This window comes from Dryobates pubescens, chromosome 16 (genome assembly GCF_014839835.1).
Source record: "Dryobates pubescens isolate bDryPub1 chromosome 16, bDryPub1.pri, whole genome shotgun sequence".
NCBI classification, from domain to species: Eukaryota; Metazoa; Chordata; class Aves; order Piciformes; family Picidae; genus Dryobates; species Dryobates pubescens.
The window spans coordinates 10,880,012-10,903,285 of NC_071627.1; the positions used below are offsets into that span (position 1 = coordinate 10,880,012).

The 23,274-nt window shown below is 39.4% G+C and overlaps 1 protein-coding gene across 1 annotated transcript in view; it reads right to left on the reverse strand.

Moving 5' to 3' along the window:
- The window catches only part of SLIT3 (slit guidance ligand 3), a 508,252-nt gene that overhangs the window by 241,675 nt on the left and 243,303 nt on the right, over positions 1 to 23,274 (reverse strand). The window contains exon 5 of the mRNA XM_054168241.1: positions 8,904 to 8,975. Coding sequence (XP_054024216.1) covers positions 8,904 to 8,975 — 72 coding nt within the window. The remainder of the gene's footprint in view (positions 1 to 8,903; positions 8,976 to 23,274) is intronic.

Below are 23,274 nucleotides of genomic sequence, written 5' to 3' on the forward strand. Positions count from 1 at the left end.
TAAATGATGCTTGAAATACATTTCCAGAAAAGGAAAAAACAATTGGCATTTATGCTTGCCATAGAGGTACAATATTAAAAAAATCTATGGTTTGCCCAAAAATTGATATTGAAAACTATCTGTATCGCAGTGGATATACTGAATACAGAAATTGGGTAATGGATATTATCTACAACCTTATTATGGAGGTAGTCAGCTCTTATTCACATTGGAAAAATGGAAATCCTAAAATAAGAAATGCTACCAACCATACATCCTCCTCTACTAAATACTGCTGCCTTATGTACTTCTGCTTCATAGGTAGAGCACACTTAAGAGAGATTTCAGCTTTTATTCATCCAGCGTTTTACTCAGGGGAAAGCAAACTTTACAGGGAGGAAATCTGTTTCTCAGGAGTGATGGTTTGGCTTTTAATGAGTTGTCATTGACAGATCCCTTGTGGCCAGTGGAGCCCACAACTGTGGGCATCCATGAAACAAATACTTCTTGAAATGCAACTGGACAGAAGAACAGAGCAGACATCCACTCTACTTAATGCAGATGTTTTCGTTTAAAAAAATAATAATACAGAAATCAGAGGTGCATTTTCAGTCTGTGAAATCAATCTCATGTGAAGTGCAAGTGGTAGTTTAGCACATTCAACAGATTTAAGATCATTCTGTGCTGGTTAGTCCACCTGGTGTTTTATTTATTAGCAAGGGACACGGGAAAGGGGATTACATAAACCAAAATGTGTTTTAAAAATGCAAGTGTAGTCTATTCACACTACCAAATCTGACATACATTTAAATAGTTCATGAAATGGTTCTGGAGTTTTCCAGTATTTATCATGTGTGTTGCAGAATTTGCAGGCTATTAGTCTGCACATGTTTCTGCCATTGCTCCCTGATGTATTTGGGGCCACCCCAGGTTGTTCGGGGATAACACAAGGAAGCAGCATTCCCTTCAGCATATCTTATAAAACACAGGAATATCCTGCAGGTTGAGACCAAACCCTGCAGCTCACCATGTGAGGAGTTGACATAACACTGCTGTCAAGCATCTGCAAAACTGAGCCATCGAGATTGAAATGAGCCCCCTAAACAGTAAGGTTACTGCTGACCTGGCATCGTTTAGCATAAGTGCACAATGCAAAGGGCCTACAAGTCTCTCCCCAAGAAGGTAATTTTGAATGATGACTACTCCTCATGATGTTAAAAGAAACATGCACAAATTTCAAGATTATAAAGACACTTGGAAAACCCACAACATTTCTTGACAATCACAATAAACTGGTGGAGAGGCACAGCCATGTGTGTAGCATATTCTAGAGGAATGCAGAATTAGCTCCTCATCCAAGACACTCTGCTCACCCTCTGCTACCCTGTAGAAGGCTATTATGCAAGGGAAGGGATACTAAGGGCAGCCTTGCCTACAGACAGGGCATGCACCCTTGTGCCCAAGGCGCTGTGCTTTTATGGACCATCAGGAGGTATAGATGATGTGTCCATGTGTTGCTAACCCTTCCCACTGCAGCAAAAATAAACCCCAAACTGACTACGCCTGTTCCCATAGGCAGAGAAGAAGGAAGCAGTTTCTGCATAGAACTTAAAAGTTTTGATCTTTAAGTTTCTACCAGGTTTACTCTTGACTATGGCTGCAGCAGCTAAAATGTTCCTGATGGAAACAGTAAGGCATCTTCAGCTGGGGGCTAACAAAAATGCTGTTCCTCCCCACACCTTCCCACTTGCCAGAAGTCAGGCTGTACAGCATTTCAGCTTTCTTGCCTTTTTCTCTAATTATTACTGTAAGATAGAAAAGAAAAGCTATTTAAAAAGCTCAGGGCAGATAGATATTAAAGGTTAGCGGTAGAGAACCAAATAAACTAGAAGCCAGAAAAGCAAAGGTGTAATATATGACAAAGTGTCCTCAGGCTGTAAAGCCACCAGCAGTTCCCCCAGCCAAACTATGATGCACAGGCAGTTAGTCTCTGCAATGGTGTGCCATGACTTTCAAGAGGCAAATGAAGCAAGCAACTTTTGTGTCACTTGGCATGCTGACCAGTAGAAGATGTATAGAAATAAACATTACTGTATCACAAATGTTCACTCAGACTCTCTGCTTGGTTAGTTTTCTATATCACCTTAAATGCATTTGGCATTGTAAAGGGAACATGCATGTGCATTTCAATCAATCATATATATTTAATGAGTGAATTGTGAAATATATGCCTTTTGCATTTATGGCAAGGGGTAGAACAGATGGCAAAAGCTCAAACTAATATATTCATAAAATTAATCTACACTGCAGGTGATGTTTCTCCATAGAAGGTGCTAAAATGGTAACATGTTATTTTAATGTCATAATAATTCTGCATTACAATGGAACTTCTAGGAAAGCAAATGCGATGGTCATGGTGATCCCTCTTGAATTCATTACGGTCACTATCACAATGAATACCAATTACAGGAGAGAGAAAGGAATACACTGCTGGAATTGCTGAGTGCAATGTGAATTCATGGATAAAGAGGAATAAAATTATTTACAGATTTTGAAGGTTGTAGTAATGTGGTCTTCCCCCCACCCTCGACCAAAGAGTGCAAAAGTCTTGTCCCTAACGAGTGCTTTTCAATAGCTGACTCTTTCAACACCTCTGACCTGTTTTGCCAGCTCTGAAACCACTCCAAATTACCAGCTGAAATCAAAGCAATCTGAAATCTGTTCCATAATAGAAAGTTATAATTTCTTTAAATTCTCCTCTATTCATATTTAACATATACTGTGCCTTTCATGCACATCATCAAACACAGACACACATTATCCAGCCTATTGAAAGACACATAAGCAAATACACAAACTAACATGTGATAAACTATTCTCCTCCAGCCATCTTGTTGCTTTTATTTGAGGCCAACCACTGACTTCAGTAGACCTAGTCCAGATTTTACACCAAGTGAGTGGAAAATCTGGCCAACTGTTTATCTTAATTTGTTTTATTTTACTGCAAACTGCACTAGCACCACTGACTACTGTACACAAATGTCAAGACTTTAAGGCCAGGAATTTCAGAGGCCTCCAGATAACAGCTTCCCAGACTACAGGAGTTAGCTTTTAGACTCTAACATTTCATTAGGATATACTGCATATTTATGTACTGCAAATAATTCACAATCACTTGCTTTCTTACTGCTAGTGAAACAGCTATGCACAAATCAATCATTATTTCCTTGGGTTTGTTCAATATTTTACCTTGACAGGTATGTTTAATTATTTCTATTCTACGGTGAATGGTAAAAATTACAAATATGCTCTGCAGTGGTGGTCGTGATGGATAAAAAAAGGAAACAGGCATGTTTTTGTATTTTGTGTAGGTGAATGTGAAATACCTCTCAACCTAAAAAGCAAGTTCAGCTTTTTCTAGAACCTGAATGTTCAATCTAGATGTTTAATCTTTGTAAAAGTCACAAGGATCGATGCTAATAGTAGGTAGATGTAGAAAATGTAAGGGTATCTTCCAGGAAAAGCCATTTAACAAATAAGAAACTGAAACTAATAGTCAGAAAACATATTTTACAGTGCTGGCACAGCTCTGATTTTTCACATTGCATAGGTAATGTAAGCATTAGGAAAATAAATGTGTATTGCCTTACAGAAGTGCTAAATGTTACTCATGTGCTGATGTATTTCTGCATTTCAAAAAAAATCTAAATGCTTAATTTCTTCTTCCAAAGGAACCTTTAAGGCTATAAAGAAGGATATTACCCACAGTTTCCTATGTGGCCCTGGGATGCAAGACAAGTAGCTTGCAGGTCTGGTAGTGTGAGCTATTATCTTACAGTGAGGTTGAGAAATATTTAGACAGAAATGCAATGAGCCTCTATTATCATGACAGATGAACCTGTTAGCTTGTGTTTTTCTGAATCCCAATGCTACAAAATTCTATCTTACAATCAAAGCCAACAAAAGGAAAAAGACAGAAGCTTAATGTGCACAGAACTGAGTTCCAGGGAATCAAAAGACAAGAAATGGCAGCAACTCCTCACAGAAGCAGCAGTTAACTACGTAATTTCACGTGGCTCTAGCTCTGTGTGGTGTTCAAATGGTGTGTCTACATTGTCAGGTTGGCTCCCCCTCTGCTCTGCTGCTCTGGCATTCCCCCACACATCTACACTGCATATGTATTCATGTTTTTCTTTAAGTGAATCATTTTGTTTCCTTGTTTGGGAGATGTTGTCAAGAAATGGTAAAAAGATACAGGGCAGCAGCTTGACATGAAGAGTAGGTCTTTGACAACTGTCCTGGGCATTTCTTACAGGGGAACAATGCCTGCAACACAAGTCCAAATACCATCATGTCTCCCTAGAATCACATTGCTACAATGCTTTGCGATCTCCAGGCAGCTCTACTGGTTATGGTCAGCTTCACACTCCTGAAGAATACAGTGAGAAGAAGAGCTAGGAGCATACTGCAAAGAACCACAAGCAACACCCTGAAAGAAGGGTGGCTGCTCTTAAAGGATCTTTCTTTGAGTTAACCTTTACATATTCCTCTTCTGGGAATCTGGCTGCCCTCAGTAAGGTGGGCTGGGCAGGCCCATTCATCAGAAACTGGAGGAATGCCTCACCAGAGAAACACTCATCTGGATGCCAAGATGTGATACGAGCAGGGAAAACGTGCAGAAATCCAAGAAGCTTCTCTCTATATTTTCATGGTGGAAGGCCAAGGCTGACAGTGCTGAGCTAGTCCAAAGCTCAACAAGACCCAAATCCATACACTTTAATTCTTGAAATAAATGTGCTTACTTGAGGCTAGATTCCTGCAAGAAACATTTCCTGTTCACTCAGTAATAAGTAACAGAAATTGAATACAGGTGCACACCGCAAGCTGGCCCTCTCTTGCCCTTTCTTGTTCAACTCTTTTAGGACCACTGAGTAGCATTTATGCATCTATTCTACAACATGTTCAAAGTGTCAGCTTACGCCAAATTCCCATGTCAGTTCACTCTTGCTAATTGACATGATGAATTCCTGAAGCTCTCTGAAAGCTAGATTTCAGTATTTTCATTGCAAATTGACTTACTAACTTTGTGTGTAGATCCTTCCTTTAATTTTGCAATAAAATAGCAGAAAACACTTCCCGTGGAAATAATTTCATAAAACAAAATTTCCCCCACTTGGGAGTTTTAAAGCCTCATCTTGCCAGCCTCTGCTTTGGCTTTGTCTCATGCAAAAACATTTCCGCCATGCCCCCAACATTGAAAAGATCTTCTTTAGCACAGCCCTTATGCGAGCTCATTTTTTCCTGGGCTCATTGCTCTGCTGAGAGAATGACAAAAGAGAGAAAGCTTTCAGCATTGAAAAAGAAGGGCATGGTGAAAAATACCCTGAAATGCTGCTATTTCTGTAAGACTTTTATTTCTTCTTTCATCTCTTTGATTTTTATTTAATTTTTTTTTAATTACTGAAATCTCATCACTATGAAGTTCTCCAGTCCTGGTGCCTGAGGGCCATCACCAGACTCTGACTGCTTAGCACATGCCGCAGCACTTCTTCTCTTAAGTTCAGGAAATCCTCTTTTTTGTGTTTTTTTTTTATACCAGTATGCTCTAACTGGACACAGCCTTCCACTTTGTGTTGCTTACTGCTATGGCCACACTGAGACAGAGCAGCTCTCACAGGGTTTCCAAATGGCACCCACTGTAATGTATATGAAGCCCTTAGGCTGTGTATTTCCGAGCTTGTGTCTGTAAGGAATTCATGCTCTGGCTTAGACTATTGCATCAACTTCTCTGCATTTTTTCCTGAGGGAAGCTTTCCAAACTGCTGTTAAAACCAGCATTAATCTGGAGACTTTCACACGGTCTAGCCCTTGCTGTGTCCCCATTATGGTACCTATGGAGTTATTATTTTTGCCATGACATTTGGGCACTTTATGTAGAAACTGGAAGAATTTAAGGCCATGTTAAATGTCAAGCCATGAAAATAGAGATAATTCCATGGTAGCCTTTCCCTGCATGAATTTTAAAGATAAATTGGAAGGACTTGGAGAGTGTGGGAGAATATGTAATTTTATTTCTTATGTTTAAGTGTCTCCAAGATCCCTCAAACCCATGTTTTATGAGGTGGAAGAACTCTGAGATAGGACAATAAAAGGATAACCATAGAAATGGCCAACCCTGCTGCTAGCCCGTTAGTGCATGTGTGCCACCAGGCACTAGGCAGGGCAGGTGCTGGAACAGCTGAAGGACACCAAGAGGCAAAGACTCATTCTCTTCCTCTAGGTGCTTGAACACTCATGCTCATTGGTACAGTCATTTCTGGGACTCAGAAGGGAGTGATGTGGCTGCCAAATACAGACTGAGAATGGGAATTGGCATGTTTAAGCTTACTGCTTAAAGCTTTAAGAGCTTTAAATATTAACTTGGTTCAGTTTGCATCACACCCTTATAGTCATTGCTGCAGAAATGTTAATGTGTTTCCAGCTGCAAGTTGGCTCAAGAATTTGTCACATCTTTCTCTGTTGCTCATAGGCCACTAGTCTGCATCTGGAAGCAAGTCATCTGATCTAATGCATAACCCTGGGTACACAATTCATGCATTCCTTATCAAGAAAAAATTACTACAGGTCTGAGTGAAAAGTCTGCTTCTCCTGATACTTATCTGAAGAATCAGTACTCGTGGCTCACATCAGTAAATCTATTACTTAAACTACCAAGCTTTGCACTCCTGCTGAGGAGCTGAGTTCTGTTGGACTAGATGATCTTTCACCCAGGATGCTGTGATAACTTTCAGTATTCCTAAAAGACAAGAAACTATGGCTACAGGGAAGTACTCCTGACAGTGTGTCTTTTACAGCACAATAGTAGATGCTGAGTAACTTGACAGTCACAATTTCTTGTTAAAGCTGTAGATTTCAACATTTATGGAGTTCCTGTAAGCACTCCAGCCATCTGTCGCTTCATTTTGGCTCATGTAAAGGTGAGACCCTGGTTCCTTCCTCACTGAGGCTGGGTGCATAAATCAAAGACCACCACTGATTTTTCTGACAGCTTACCAGAGGTGGAATCAACTCTGAATGCAAACTTCACTGTTTTAAATTAAGTTAGGCAACTAACAGTGAATTATAGCTGGGAAAGTTAGATTTTCTGAAACAAAACACCATCTACTGTTCCTCTACATTACAGAAAGTCCATGCTTTCTGTATGGAAAAAAACACACTTCCACCTAAAATGCACAAACTTATTTCCACTATAAACTATATTCTCCAGTGTCTTCCTGTGTCTTAAAAACTAGACCTTCACACAGGTCCTCTGATGCTCCTCCACATTTCAGTACAGGACTAGATGGCTTTAGCTGGCTCTTCAAGATGTGCTTTCTGAGGCTGACATTCAGGTAGAAAAAGCCTTCATACCTGAAAAGCTTCAGTTGCTGTTGAATATGCACAGAATAAACCACAAATAATTGAAGAAACACAAGCTTAGTATGCTGAATGACTGCAGAAGCAGCTGTAAATATTGTATGGTGTTAGTTTCTATGCACCACATATGATGTGTGAAAGTCTGTCCCCCCATTCTGTCTAACCCAAAGTTATCTGCACAGTGATCAGAGAGAGCAGGGACATTGCAGAGGGTTGCTCCTGTGCCTGGTTCCCAGTTGGGAGTAATCCTGCTTAGGTCTTTTTCAGTACTATCTCTCTTGCAAAAACCCCAGTGATATGATACTCCCTGACACACAGCAGGGATGTGATATGCAGAGAAAGTCCAAGTACTATAGTATATGTCCAAGTATACTTTGCCCTTGGATGCAGATGTCATTCTCTGACTCACAGTGACTGCTCTTAACAGTTTCCATGCTGCCTATAGAAAAAAAAAATTAGTCTGGACACTAAAGAGGTTGCTCATTAGGGCAAGAAATGAAAACAGAGAACAGATATGTTGCATGACTGATTGTAGAAAAGTGCTTCTTTTTAGATCTCCTTTAGCTGACTAACTAAACTAACTACTAAACAAACAAACAAATTCCACACTATTTATGCTAGGATTCCAGTATTTAACATGGTGGGCTAACAGATTTCCACTACTGGTGTGGAAATACTAATGGCTCTGAAGTGGCTGTGAGAGAGGCGGCAAGTTTTGTCAGAAAATCCTGACTGCCAGCTTGCTGGCTGTTACCTCCTTTTCCAATTCACCTCGTGCTCGTGCACTAATGCCAATGGTACGTCAGTGTGTGGGGGCACCCAAAAATGCATTTCTGGTGTGTAACAGGTAAGAGCCTCCAGCAGCTCCAGAAACACAGAGCTGAAAACCTGTGTACAGATACTTCAGACTGCACATTATAGAAAATGGCTAGGACAGACAAGCTTCATTGCACAAACAGCAAAACCTACTTTTCTCTTTTAATGGCTTTAAGAAATCATTGTAATTTTCAATACAAACTGTCAAAGCACACACAGTTAATTTCCCACATTATCTTTTCACTTGCTGATATTTGTACTCAAGTACTGTGCCTGTGTGCCATGTTTTGCCATATTTACTTCCCACCCAAGCAGTGAGACAGAAAATTAATCTAACAGAAATATTTCTGTTTCACCCCCAAACTCTACCAGTTCTTTTCCTATGCATATCTTGCTTCAAAGCCTCAGACTGTGATTTTACTGGATTTTGCAGGACAGTACTGCAGAGCGGGGCAAAGCCTTTAGGTATACTTTCTGTCTTTGCTCAGAGCTTTCCCACGTGTGTTGCACAGTGTACATGGGGATCAAAGCAGCACGTGAGGACCTTGACAATACCCTGCAGACAGCAGGGTCCACAGCTCCCTTCTGTGTTGCACAGAGCTAACCATGCAGCCCTCAAACAAATAGTAACAGCCAGATGGAACCTAGGGAGAATGTTTTTCACCACAAATATTAACGAAATTGTGACTTACAAGTTCTTCACATCAATGATTCCTCGAAAGGCCTTTCTAGGGATTCCTTTTATCTGGTTTTCACTCAGGTCTCTGAAAAAAGGAAAAGAAAAAATACTTTTTAACAAAGAGAACACATTTCTCAAATCTGCATGAGATAATGGAATGTCTACATGCTTGGGAAAGTAGATGCTTCTGTATTTGTTACACCACATGATGTTTTCAATTTTCTTTATCTCCTCTAAAGGTCTGTGGCATAAGCTGAAATGACTCTCCAACAAAACCCACCAGAATTCATGATACAAATGACAGAGCTTCCAGGAGACATCTGGCACAACGCCATGATTCGCTGTCAGAGTACTTGCAACCAAGTCTGATGCCTTGAAATCGCATCCCTGTAGCGTAGATGTAATTTTCTCACCATGCTCCTGTTTGTTTACTGACTGTGGAAATACTTGGCTACTCCTGCTCAGATTACAGACCCTTACTTGCAATTAATACTCAGGAAAAACATGACAATCATTCTCTTGCGAGTCCTGTAAACTGAAAGTGAAAAGAGCTTGATCCACTTAACTAGGAAAACCCACTGCATTGTCCATCAATGGGAATGATAGAAATTTAATCTTGCTTAAAAAAACCCCAAACACAACAATTCATACTCCCTTTCCAGTACTAAAAACATTACAAAGTGTTTTAATTGAAATAATTACATCTGCATTGTGAGTGCAGGTAGAGTAATGAGTACTGCACATCAGTTTTCTGTTATACAGCCTGCACGCACTTCCTTTTCCCTTGATGCACTATGAATATTTCCACTGGAATTCTCCAAGTTCTCAACACTCTACCAGTGCAAATGGAGGCAGGAAGGGCTTCATTGGGAATGAAAGGGGAATAGACAGAAGCTCAGAATGTCAGGATGTCTTCAGACTAAGGAAAAACAGCACTCGGAGTGACTTCTTTACTGGTGTTCTGTCAGCATGGAAAAGAGGGGGTGATTTCACTCCCTTTTAGAGTATAGAAAAGAGGGGAAGAGAGAAGTGTAAGAAAATGAAAGGAAGGTAGAAGAGTGGGAAAGAAATATGTCAGATGTAAGCAAGTGAAGGAAATGGAAGACACAGGGACAGATGGAAAAAAGCATGAGGAAAAGTGACACCACAGCACAGGACATTACACAGTGCGTCTCTTGGTGTGACTGTGTCCCTCTGTTAAACAAGCCCGAGACTTTGCCCCATTTTCAGAGAGAAATTCCGGCTTTCTAATGACTATTAAGATGGAATGGCAGTCATCTGTACTCACCACCAGATACTCTTTTCTGTAAGTACATTTTGTGTTGCAGCAAGCCTCCTTTCTAGTCTCCACCAAACTGGCTTTATCAAATGAGAGGCCAGAAATCAGAGCCTGTCACAAAAGCCCACATTGACATTGCAGGTCAAGACGTGTCACGCAGGGCTTTCTTCTGCTTTCCATCAGGCAGATAGGAAAAAAAAAGGGGCAATGTCCTTGTCATGAGACTAATCCAATTTATACCAGTCATGCAGTCTACACCAAATTCTCAAAGTAGCCACAATTGTCCATTCAGACCATCACAAACAAAAATGTGCTGCTGAATACAAGTCTCTTTTTCAAGCCAGATTAAAATTCTTTGTGACCTTCACAATTTGTTTAACACTGATCCACACCCTGACCCTTCTTTCACCTCCCCTTTCTTTTGCCAGCAACAAAATATTAGTTCTTTAAAGACAGACCTTCAACCCAGACAAATGAGCAGGCAACCTGGACAGAAAAGAGTTGAAAGTAAAGTGTATTTCAGATGCATAAGGAAGTTTTAGGCTGAAGACCGATTTCATGACAGGGATTCACTGTCGTGTGACAGTGAGGCACAGCAGAGCTGCAGTGAATGGTAAAATCATGACAAAATGGCTTAGGATGGCAAAAATTAGTAAGATCTGAAAGAGAGAGACACGCAAAGCAGAACAAAAAGGGCTTGAAAAAGCAGAATTGTGTGATCAGATAAAAGCACACTAAATCCAGCAACACCCCAAGCTGCATTTTTCTGGCATGTTATTGTGCAGTATTTCAAATCACATTTAAAAAATAAATCAGGTGTTCAAATATTGTCTTGTGATATTATCGTGGCCTAAAAGGGCTAATGTATGTATTTCATTTCTGCTTTGTCTTTATGCTCAGCTCTCACTTGCAGCCAGGCAAAACACAGGGGATTGTAGGAAATTCAACCATTTTCTACAAAAATCTTCTTGTAAATTGTATTAATTTTATTTTCCATTTAGGCACCCCCCTCCAGATAACAAAACTGCCTCTCTAAATCTTCAGGATCACGGACTGATTTCATGAATATGAAGGACTGACAGCCTGCACAGCATTAGCGACGCAGCATGGAAGGAAATGCACCAGTACATACTTCATTTCCCGCAACTGCCTTCTCACAATCATAATCATCCCTTCTGGAGATGATTAGGAATACCATTCACCTCCTTGTCCTCACAATGTGCCAAACTTGTGTTAAGCAAGCAAACACCAACCAAGCTCAGCCTGTGCACTTCACAAAATTTCCTCTGAGAGTGCAGAAGGCTGCATCAAGCAACCTGTCTATGTAGTTTAAGTTTCAGCTTTCCATTCTCTGCTTCTCGTAATAGACATAATTGGAAGTTCTCACTGACAGCATGTAAAATAAATCTTAGTTATTAATAGTAACTGCAGAAAACCAGACAAACTAATGTGAGGCCAAACTAAAACAAACCAAACAAAAAAAAAATTGGACAGAAAAAAAGGACTGTGGTATTCAAGTAAAAATAAGCCATAAATCTGAAGAAAAATAAATAATTATTAATACATTTCCTATTTCTTAGAGGTTTCAAGCCCCCTATTTCTGTACTGCGAAATGAGCCCAGTGCTTGGGTGTATGATAAATCCTAAGAAGGATATCTGGAACATTCTGGTATTAAAAGAAACATGCACTTGAAAAAATCTACACCCTGATAGACAGTGTTAGAGACCTGATATAAACAACTTGACCTAAGGATGAACTAAAACATGCTATCATGTCAGCAGAACCCTCCTTCACCAGATCTCCTCTGTACAGAAAGCAGCAAGTCCAACAACAGAAACATATTTGCACCCTTGTAAAACAGGCATGTTGAGCTAAACAAATGCTGGTAGATTAGATTATTCTTCCTGTTATTTTGATAAATACAGGCAAGTTTCACCCAGTTCAACCTGCCACACAGCTTTCAAGCAGTGCAAATGGCACAGAGACTGCAACTGGATAGAGCCTCAGTAAAATGCAGGCTCTTTTTTGAATGTGTCCTGACACCTTTTTCATACAGGATGAGGATGGAAACCCACTTGAAAAGGCCTCAGCCGCAGACTACAGAGGAACTGACTAGGTGAAAAGCACAGCAGGCAACGATACTGGATACTTTTCCAGCAACAGCTTCCACAGCCAACAGCCTGTGGTGAACCCCCCCCTTAGGAAACAGCACTCTCAGTTCAGACATGGGAAACAGAGCTATGGAGATAGTAAAGAACTGACTTCACGTTTGCATCAGAGATGCAGGCACTAACAAAATCCAGCAGCTGTGGCTCACATGCCCTCACAGCAGAGCAGAGCACGTTAGTCTAACCCATAAATCAGTGGATTTAAAAAAGTTTTTATTTTATTTTAACTAAAACACTTTGGACACCGATCTGCAAGTCTAATATTGTTTTCCTGATCTTTATATGTGAATTTCAAGAGCCTTACTGATAAAATGATTGGAAAGGGAAAAAATACCGCCCCAAAACTGCTGACATTTCTTAAGTGTCTCTGCAGTCTTCACTATAATGCTGGGTTTAGCTGCCTGCTTTGAGGCTGGTTATTGCATCCTAAGTGAAATTTCAACTAGCAGAGCAATAAAATACAGTAGGACTTTTTTTTTATTTTTAATTTTATTCTGCCAGTGACAGAATATAAATCAGTTAATGGGAACACAGACCCTATGAACACTCATGAAATAAAAAGTCTTCATTTGAACGGCAAATCTAAAACATTAAAACAGCGACTTTAATACAGCTTGCAAAGTTACAGTGGTACTGAAAATCAGATGGATTATATGAAAACCAAATAATGAGCAGCATTATTCTTAGGCTGTCCCCCTTTACAAAACCAAAAAACCCCACAATGTTTGAGCATTTACCAGTTCTTTTCCAGATCTCTTTTTGGCATACAGATTCTAAAATTTAAACAGACTTTTAGAAGTCTTTTAAAGTTTTAAAGACGAGACTCTTAAATATTTTATTTTTTTTAAACAAGGAACTGCCTGAAAAGTATCTTGATTGGGAAGTGTTTCATGGGGTTGAACGCTACTCTTTTATTAGTTTTCCTGCTCAAATGGGCTGAAAGAGAGATTAATGTTCAGTGTTAACCAGTAAAGAACCAGACTTGTCTTTAATGTCAAAGAAGTTTAATGCAAATACAAGAAGTAGTCATCAGGAGCTAATGCTTCACAGCCAAACATGTCTCTTTTCCCACTATGTTACTGTGTGATGATCCCATAATAAAACTGCAAATTCAGAGTCAACCATTAACACATGGAACCAATGTTCAGCTAAAGTGAACAAAAAGCCCAGAATAACTAACTTGATTCTTTCAAGTGCCTTCCAGCTTATCCACAACTCAATTACTTCTAGGAATAAGAAAGGAGAGCTCACACACAACTCTTTCTGTAACAGCTAATACAAAACCGTAAGACAAACACTGGTTGATTCAACTGCGTGTAGGGCTTGGGAGTGCAATCGTTTCCCATCATCTCTTCCTGGCACAGTAATACTGGAAAGCTATGTTGTTTGCTTGCTTTGCAAAACAAAACTAATGGAAAGGTATGGATGATGATTGTAAGAGCGAGCTGCCACCAATGCTGAGAAAGTATTTTGCATGCTAGGTTCATTCCAGCTACAGAATGGTGCAGCTGAGAGACTTAGTGAGAATTAGTTAATCCATGTGGGATTTCACCAAATAGGATTTCTGGGTTAAACACATTTTAGTCTTAATGTATTTAGCAAAATACAAGAAAATAAAAAGTCCTTAAGGTTTTGTGCAGTACTAAAATTTAGTGGCTAACCTTCAGCCCGACATCAACTGGCCTAAAACCAGACTGAACTGCTCTGCAAAAGGTCACATACTTAACACCATCTGGTCAGTGCAATTTGTCTCATTGGAATTAGTATCAATTTGTACAGCACGTTACATATAAACTCTATCCTACAATGTTTGACTGAATTAAATAACACAATTAATGAGTTAAAGAGTAACAGATGGGGAAAATTAGTGAGCATAATCCAAAGAGAATAGGAATCTCTAAGTAACACACAGTAAAAGACAAGCAAATCAGTGAAGTGAGGAATGACACCAGCCAGCTTTCTCACAAAGCAAGAGCTGGAGGGAAGGTAACTTCTACATCCAGTGAGGAGAGTGGGCAAAGGGACCAATTCTCCCTAAGGGAAGAATCTGTAAGACTGGAGAAATGTGCAAAGAGGAGAAAGACCAAAGAAATTCATAGAAGAGAAAAAGTTAACTTAATTACATTTATAACAATTCCAGCACGGGGTATTAATATTCACTGTTACTTTATCTTTTAACTAGAGGCTTGACATTCCCAAAGAAGCTTTGTTGTCTCCCAGAGTTTCAATTGCAGTCCACAACAATACCACAAACCCTGCCCAACCTCATGTGTGGCACAACTGGGATGATAAAAGCAGCAGCAGAATAGCTGCAGCACAGATTTTGTTCCAATTGCTAGAATTTCTTCTTCCCCATCAATACAATGGCCCTTCAAAGATGTGAACAGTGTTACAATTAATCTGGTCACATTCTCCTCTGCAGCTCCAGCCACTTAAATCTTGGGAAACCATGCAGAAGGATGCAGCTCTGTCTCTTTTGCAATAAATGTGTACTACCAAATGCTGCTGTTCCTTAAAAGTGTGTTAGGACTGAGCCAGGAGAGCAATACCATGCTTGAGGTATGCAAGAAAGGGATCTGAATTGCTTCGGTGGTGAATGTATCTGAAGGGATAAGTGCCAGCACACTGCTGAAGGATGCAGATGTTGAATTTGGATCAAAACAGAGTCTGCAAATATATTCAACCACATTTTTAGAAGGTCTTTGTATCAAATTAATCAAGCATTTTACTTACAGTGAAGACAGAAGAAGATTTTTTCCTGCTTTGCCAAAATTTGGGGCAGTTTTTTAATGGTTAAAATTAATATTTAACATTTTCAACAGCTACATACTATTCCTGTCTAGGAATCCTAGAGTTTCCAAAATTGATCAGTATTTGAGTTGTTTATATTCTACAGATAAATAACTGAGTTCACTGTTGAGGACAATTCAGTAACTTTGAGCCTTGTAAATATGCAAGATAAATTCAGGATATTTATCATTTTCCAGGTGGGAAAAGCTGTGGCAAGTCTGAAACACCAATGCCTCTATAGTCAGGAGGAGCCTTACATACTCAGTGAAGTAACAGCTTCTCCTGTTCTGCGTGTTCAGTGTAAAAAACTGTGTTTACCAGAAAGTAGCAGTTAGAGCTCTCTGTCTAGCAGGAAAAATGGGTAAGTCTTGTTGCCGATGGGCTACAAGGCAAGAGCTTAAGAACAATAGCATTGAATAGCGTTACTCTGTGGAAACTTGGCATCACCGCCGGTTTTCTAAAAGGAAAATAATTTCTTCCTGCTACCACTGCAATAAAAGTCTAGATGTTGACAGCAGCTGAGTTCTGCAACACGAGCAGGTCCTACAGATGTTTTGGACCCTGAACAATGCAAGGTGATTGTGTTTTTGCTAAATATAGTACAGCTGGCTATCAATTCATGCTCTGGGAAGCCGATGAGAAATTCTCTCTAGTTTTGTTTGTGTTAAGGGAAGGAATCTGGCTCAAAAATTCCAATTAAGCCAGTCCTCACTGCTTTCACACAGTGCACAAGTACTGCACTACTGCACAAGCACCCCTGCTAAGCTTCCAGAAGATAAACACCACAAATTCTTTGTTGATCTGCTTTTACTGTGAGGTGATAGCCACTAACTCTACACATCTTGCCGTGAACATTCACACAAAGCTTCACGTAGTCTAATTAACCCAAGTTACATACACCTATCTTTGTTGTGAAAATGGCATACCTCACAGAGGCTGAGCTTAAAGACTGGGGAAGGGTGTTCACTAAGCAATCAAGGAGGAAAACCATCTCAGCAATAGATCATTAGTTTGGCACCATCTTCCACCTTCTCCAAGGCCAAATTAGAAACCATCTGTTAAGAAAAACTCTTCAAATGATCAAACCTGAATGGTCTTTTACATATTTATGATTTCTGTCTTGACACAGCCACAGGGATCACTCTGTAGATGCTGAAATCTTTCTGCGTGTTTTAAGGAACATAGGATACATGTCTGTGCACATTTCATATGAGGCTTGAAGAAATTTCTTAATCATGTCAAACAACAATAAAAGTCCCACTTTGTTGCACTAAATTAGACACAGTGCTACAACATTTGGCTGTCAACACACTCAATAAAAAAACCATTAAAAAAATTATATCTACCAGAATATCTCTTGCAAAATCAGTAAATATTTTCATATCGTTTAAAATGAACTGTAAAACTAATCTGAGTCAATGCCCAATTAAAGGCAACATTTGTCTTCATGACTTTTACAGTTCTTCATCCCTCCTCTTGCCATTTCCAGAATGCCAATCAAACAGTGATCAGGCAGTGTTCAGGAGACTCTTATTTTAAAGCCACCCATCTTAAGGCAGATAGGAGCTTTCATTTTAGAATGCAGCATCTGTTTTGTCTTTTGGAACATAACGTGCAAAAATCAAACTCTACCTCAACGTCTCCATACTCAACTTTGGGTATGTCCAGGAGCAGGAACTATGAAATAACTGACAGTGGCCTCAGAGGAAATGCTTCCAGAGAAGCACCTCTCTAGAAATAAGTGAAGCTTCTGACTAATACATAACAATAACTCTTCTTCATTAGCAGCATTTAATGTAGGGGTTTAATGCTTTACAAACTGGTAGCAATATAATTAATCCTTTTCATCAAGGGGACAATAAGGCAAAAATGAGAGGGAGTGTGTGACTAGAGCAAGTACTCTAGCAGGGTAGGGGAAGAGATTGAACCACCGCCACCAACTTGAAAGTCATACACATAAGATATTCCACTTTATGCAAATTCCACTAAGTCTTACCACATGTAGTGAGTTCTGCCTGCCAGCAGAGAGACAGCATGTACCATTCTGCCAGGGTATTTAGGTGATATTCATCTTGACAGAAAGATCTTTTACTATGGAATTATCCTGCACTACTCTACATCTGCAACAGGAGCAGTGACAAAAAGCGATCCCGATGTGGTGTTAATCCTACCTAATACTGAATTCTACCAGCGTGTTTCTATTACACTGTTCTCCAGTCAAGTGAGATTCCAAAACAGAGGCACTAAAGTGATTTAGCAGCAAAAACTGCTGAAAGAGGTAGGAGTGAAGCACTGATATCAGTGGAAAGAAAGAATTCTCTTTGTGATTTTCCTTTTCTATAAATATTTGCTTGCTGCTAAACCAATGTGAATTCAAGAAACTCTCTTGCAGCTTATTGATGTTAACACTTCCTAAAGTGGAAATTCAGCTATGCGGAGGCTCCTTTATTTTAAACTCCTTTAGAATAATCCAAGGTTTATATTGTTGACATTTTCTTTTCATTATACTTTTGTCTGTATTGGAAAGAAATCCTACGAACTTGCACATTCTAAAAATCACTAGGCAATTTCACCCTCCTTTGATCCCCACAGACCAAAAATGATCCCCTGTTTAAGCCTGTCCCCAAAAGGTACTTGCAGTTCAGTGGCTCTATCTTTTAGGAAAAGGGTGAGTTTTGGTTATGGGAGAAAAAATGTGAAATCATAAAGCATGAAACATGAGCTAATAATCTGGACTGTCACTGGATAACCAATCAACATCTGGAGGAAGACTTGCTCTTTAATGATCTTGAGAGACCCCGCCTGGAGTACTGCATCCAGTTCTGGTGTCCCCAGCACAAGAAGGACATGAAACTGCTGGAATGGATCCAGAGGAGGGCCATGAAGATGACCAGAAGGCTGGAGAACATCTGCTATGGGGGAAGGGTTTGCTCAGCCTGGAGAAAAGAAGGCTCCAGGGAGACCTTGTAGTGACCTTCCAGTACCTGAAGGGAGCCTACAAGAAAGCCAGGAAGGGACTTTTTACAATGGCCTGTAGTGATAGTACAAGAGGGAATAGATTGAAGCTTGAGAAGGGGAGATTTAGACTGGAGATTGGGCAGAAATTATTTACATTGAGAATGGTGATAGCTGGAATATGTTGCCCAGGGAGACTGTGGATGTCCCCTTCCCTGGAGATGCTCAAGACCAAGTTGGATGAGGCCTTGAACAACTGGTTTAGTGGAAGGTGTCCCAGCCCATAGCAGTAGAGTTAGAACTAGATGATTTTTGAGGTCACTTCCAACCCAAATCATTCCATGAACCTATGAACATTGCTTGACCTAGTACTGCCTTCGTTAATAAGAAGTATTTTCGTAGCAAAGAATTTTTTGCACTTTACTGATATATTGGGAAAAGTATCTCCCCAACCAGTTACATTCTGGTTTACCAAACCATCACCTAGTAGCATGAAACCAATGATCATAATAGTATTTATTTAATTTAGGCTGTAATCCTACACTTTGGCAATGAAAATAGACTATTGTCATAGGTGTAAGCAGCAATTCCATGTGTAAAGATCTAGCTTTTATTTTTTTATGAAGTTCTCTTTAACGAGGCCAATTATGGAATTTGTTTGTATGATCACTGTAGGCATTTCTGTGGCTATATAAAAGTAATAAAAATTATACAGAATCCATGGATAGTAAAAACAACTACAGTGACATTCCATTTATTCTAGTGAGGTAGAAACAAATTGCAAATTATTTGAATGCACTGCAGCAAAACCCCCAACATTCTGTTTATAGCTAAGCCCTGTTTATTAAGAGGCTATTATTCTGTGGTAGAAAGAGGGGCACACTACTGCTTTAGCTGGAATAAAACTTTTGAAACTAAATTATAATATTTCACCGCTAATACCCATTGCAGTGATATCCAGCAGTCTGTAGTGCCTAGACAAAAGAGTTTTATGTGTCTTGTCCCTTATTCTTTCATAACATTTTAGCTTCTGTTTTTCTCCCACAATTTCACTCTTATATATATTTCCTGCTATGAATTGGTTAGTCCCTGAAAGTCCCTGTGAAACACTGCAGATGTAAGAAGATACACTTCAGACTGCTTTGTAGCCTTAATTCATTTTTCTATGGGGATATGACATCCAGATTTATTAGACCAAGATGTAATACCACAAAGTGGTTAACTCTATTGGGGATATTCATGCAAGATGCAACTGTTTAAGTAATATTAGCTTCTCATTTTTACAGTAGGCTCCACAAACCCACAAGCTACTCAATTAGTTCACATCAGGTCCAACCTGACCATTACAGCTGAAACCTACAAACCTCATTCTGACACCATATCCACACACAGAAGAAAAGACTCACTGAAACATAATAAAGTACTTTGTGTTTTTAAACGATCATCTGGGTAGTTAAGCACCTTCTTCCGCTCTGCATTAACCTGTCATCAATAAGTTGCCAATCATTCAGCCATTTCTGTGTCAGTTTGCTTCACTCACTCCTTAGGCATCCCTCAAGAACCTTCGGTGAACCCTTCCTTTGTGGTTGGATTGCGACAAATACTTTCACGAATCACATACCAAGGAGTTAAAACTTAATTGAAGACTAAGCTAAAATCAAGACAATTCACATGAACTGACACTCGCCCTAGAATTTCATTGCCTTTTACAAACAATTCTGGCCTAAGTTACAAGCTGAATGAAGTTCCCTGAAGCCAACTAAATACTGCATTACAAAAAACCTCCAGATTGTACTTAAAAAAAAAATAAATACTTTTTTACGCCCAAACACCCAAAATACTCATTCAGAGATGTGAGCATGTGTGAATGGTTTACAGTAACTCTCAAAGATTCTTGTGGCACATTTGGAGTTTTATTCCTTCAGACAACAAGGAAACAAGGGCACCACTCTGATTCATCAGCAAATGCCTTGCTTCAGCAATCTGCAAGAGACTTGATTTGCATAAAGCCACTTCCAAAAATGAACTCGGCTTTCCTCTGACTTACTGTCAAGCATGTTGCTGAATTTCAGATTGACAATGTCAGCTCAGAAAATTAAATTAAATGTAAAAAAGCTGACCAGGGGGAGAGAGAGGAGAGCTTCCTGCCCGACAGATTCCAAAAGGAAGCAATGGGAAGTCTACACATTGCTGTTGCATTGCTGAAGCACTCTCAAATCAAAGAATAGAAAATTCCAGAGTGACTTGATTTCATCACTGCTGGGAATGATGATGACTTTCTCTAAACTCCATTAAAGCTAGGCCAGCCTCCAGGAGAAACTATGCCTAACAACAACACGTGACTTTCAGTTATCCCAAAAGATTTTTCAGTTTATGACACCTCTGGTTCAACTACTTGCACAAGCTTTTGGAAAAACAAATAGCTAATGGGTGTCATATGACACAAATAGTTCTCTTATCAAATCCTCAAATTTAACGTCATTATAAAATTTGGAAAGCTTATATTTCTGATATTATTTATTCACATCATTACTTCCAGATGTACACACAGAAAACCAACAATCAAAAGGCAGAAACTAAGAGTCGGTTAAAAAAACAGAAATAAAAAAGATAAATATATAAAATATACAATTTCTGCATCGCAATTCCATACAGAAAGGTTTTTGTTGGGTTCCAGAAAGTAATTCATGGTGGAATCTACTTTTATCTCAACTCAGATGTAATCACTCTCCCTTTCTTTGAACAGTTAATTTCTGGAAAGACAACTCTAAGTGCTGGGGAACTCAGTCTAACCCAGAAACTGGGTTTCTAACTAAACCTATGCCACTCTGTGACATTTACACAATTATGACACAGATTATATACAACTATAACACATATGGTTCCAATGTTGATTCAAGCCCGCACTCTTTGTTCGGTCTTTCTAAATCATAGAACACAAGAATGATACAAAAGAAGAAAGGCAAAACAAATCCTGAATGGTAAGGTTGGGATTCATTACCAACACTTTACCAAAGACGTTAACACAGCAAGAAGTTTTGCATCCATTGAGTATTTTTAATTTTCACATGTAACATATATGCTACACAAGACCCAAAGCATATTCCTCCATATATGAAGTATATTTGGAAGTAATAAACACGCCCAACATATATGTCTTCCTCAGAAGGTTCTATATTAATTTTTTAAAAAAGAGAAAAAAAAAAAAAAAAAGAAACAAACCCAAGTATTTTCAGTCAATGCTGAAGTTAGCTACTGGAAGACATCATTCACTACTAGACAAAAGAGACTATTCCTTCCACTCTCCCACTGTGGCTGGTAACTAGAAAGATTTTAACCAAGTCAAAATCACACATTACAGGAAAATATCAGACCAATTTTCCTGCAATAGCCCAGCGTACTACTACTGATTATTTTAATAAGTTCTACACATTTAGTCCATATGCTACATCCCTGTGGATTTACATCTTAGTTTTGTTTACATCATATAGCAGATGCTGTATCTCTCACAGAGAAGTCAGGAAAGAAAGGTCTTATTGAAATCTTCCATTCAGCCACTGGTCATGGGTTTTGTCAGGAGACGTTCAGTAACCACGGCATGGGCATGCTCAGCAGTCACTGCTCTTCAGCCCAGCACATTTAAGTTTTAAAAATGATAAGGCCCAAAGGAACATACTCTAGTTTGTCAGTTTTAACTCACCTCCTTTAAACAATCCCAGGAAGGAGCCCCGTGCCAGCCAGTGAAGCCCACTAGCAGGAGTGTTTCACTCTCCATCTTCAGTGAGGGCTTCAACACACAACTGCTGGTCTCTGGACCAGAGTCGTCACTCTTTTTAGCAATGCTATGGTGCCCCTGACTAAATAGATAGTAGCATGCTTACATATAACAAGTTCAAAGCCAACTGAATGACCTATTAATATTTTCTTTACCTTGAACACATCTCCTTTGGCTGTCAAAGCTAGCTATTCTATTATAGAAACTGTTTTTACTTTATTGTACTGAAGCCTTAAAATGAGGGTTAAAAAATAGGATGAAGTAGTACCAGTGCTTTGCAATGGCACCTGAAGGAACTTGCTTCCTTCAAAGGCCATCTGCATGTTACAGAAATAACATTAATGCTACAAGGACAGCAGTTTGCTAATGATGTGAATCTGTGACTGGCACTTAACAATTATTTCGATAACAGGAGTCGGTTTCCGCAGTGCTAGGAAGTCACCTACTCATGTAAAAATCTCCTTCCAAGCTCTGTCTGTCAGGCCTCTCAGTCTGGCCCCTGAGTGCTCCACCACTTGCCCCTGTGCCTGTGGGTGCAGATGAAGGTCATGCTGACGGAAAAGACTGAAGTTGTCCTTTTGGCTGAAACATACAATACACTGGAACTAGAAATACTCCTGAGTATTTTCCTCAAAAAGAAACAGGTGACCTATGACTCTTCACTATTACTGATAAACCCCTTAACTTGGCAAGTTTCTAAAGCATGGCCCTTCTCTGGCAAGGTAGGAATAAACACTTCAGGCAACTGGGAAACTACCTACTTGACTGTACCCAGTCCCAATCCAAAAGAAAGGAACAGAAGAAAGGAAGGAACAGAAACTAAAGAGATCCAAGGTTTTGTTTGCTTTGGTCTAACTCAATAAGAAAATCCTGCACAGGATACCGGGGAGCTTTCTGCATTGGGAGTTTCTGTGCATCTGACACTTCCCCACTGCAAGCATCTTTGCTAAGGTAACATAAAATTTCAGAGCACATAGTTAATGTTCAAATGGCAGAATATATTGATTCTCTGCCCATCCCCTAGTATCTTAAGTTTACCCAGAAGACTATTTTATTTAATTAACTTGGTGCTTTATTAATATAAATATTCCACTATTGATCATAAGAGAAGCTGACGCATGTTTGAGTCAGGCATACATCAGATCCATTTAATGGAGCTCCACTTAGAAGAGTAGTTGGCTCTAAATCAAGGTAAATGGTAGCAAGTGCTCCTTTGGGATGACAGGGCTTAGCTGAATCTATAACATTTTTACGGAGCAAGTTTTTTTTAAAGCGGAAAGCGTATGGAAATTAGATATGAAAATGGCCTCTCCTTGCACGTATCAATTAAGCATGTCAATACCTTAATTAAATTGCTCAACTTAATGAGATTTATACCAATGAATATGTTTTATAGTTATAATAGCTTTTTTGGCT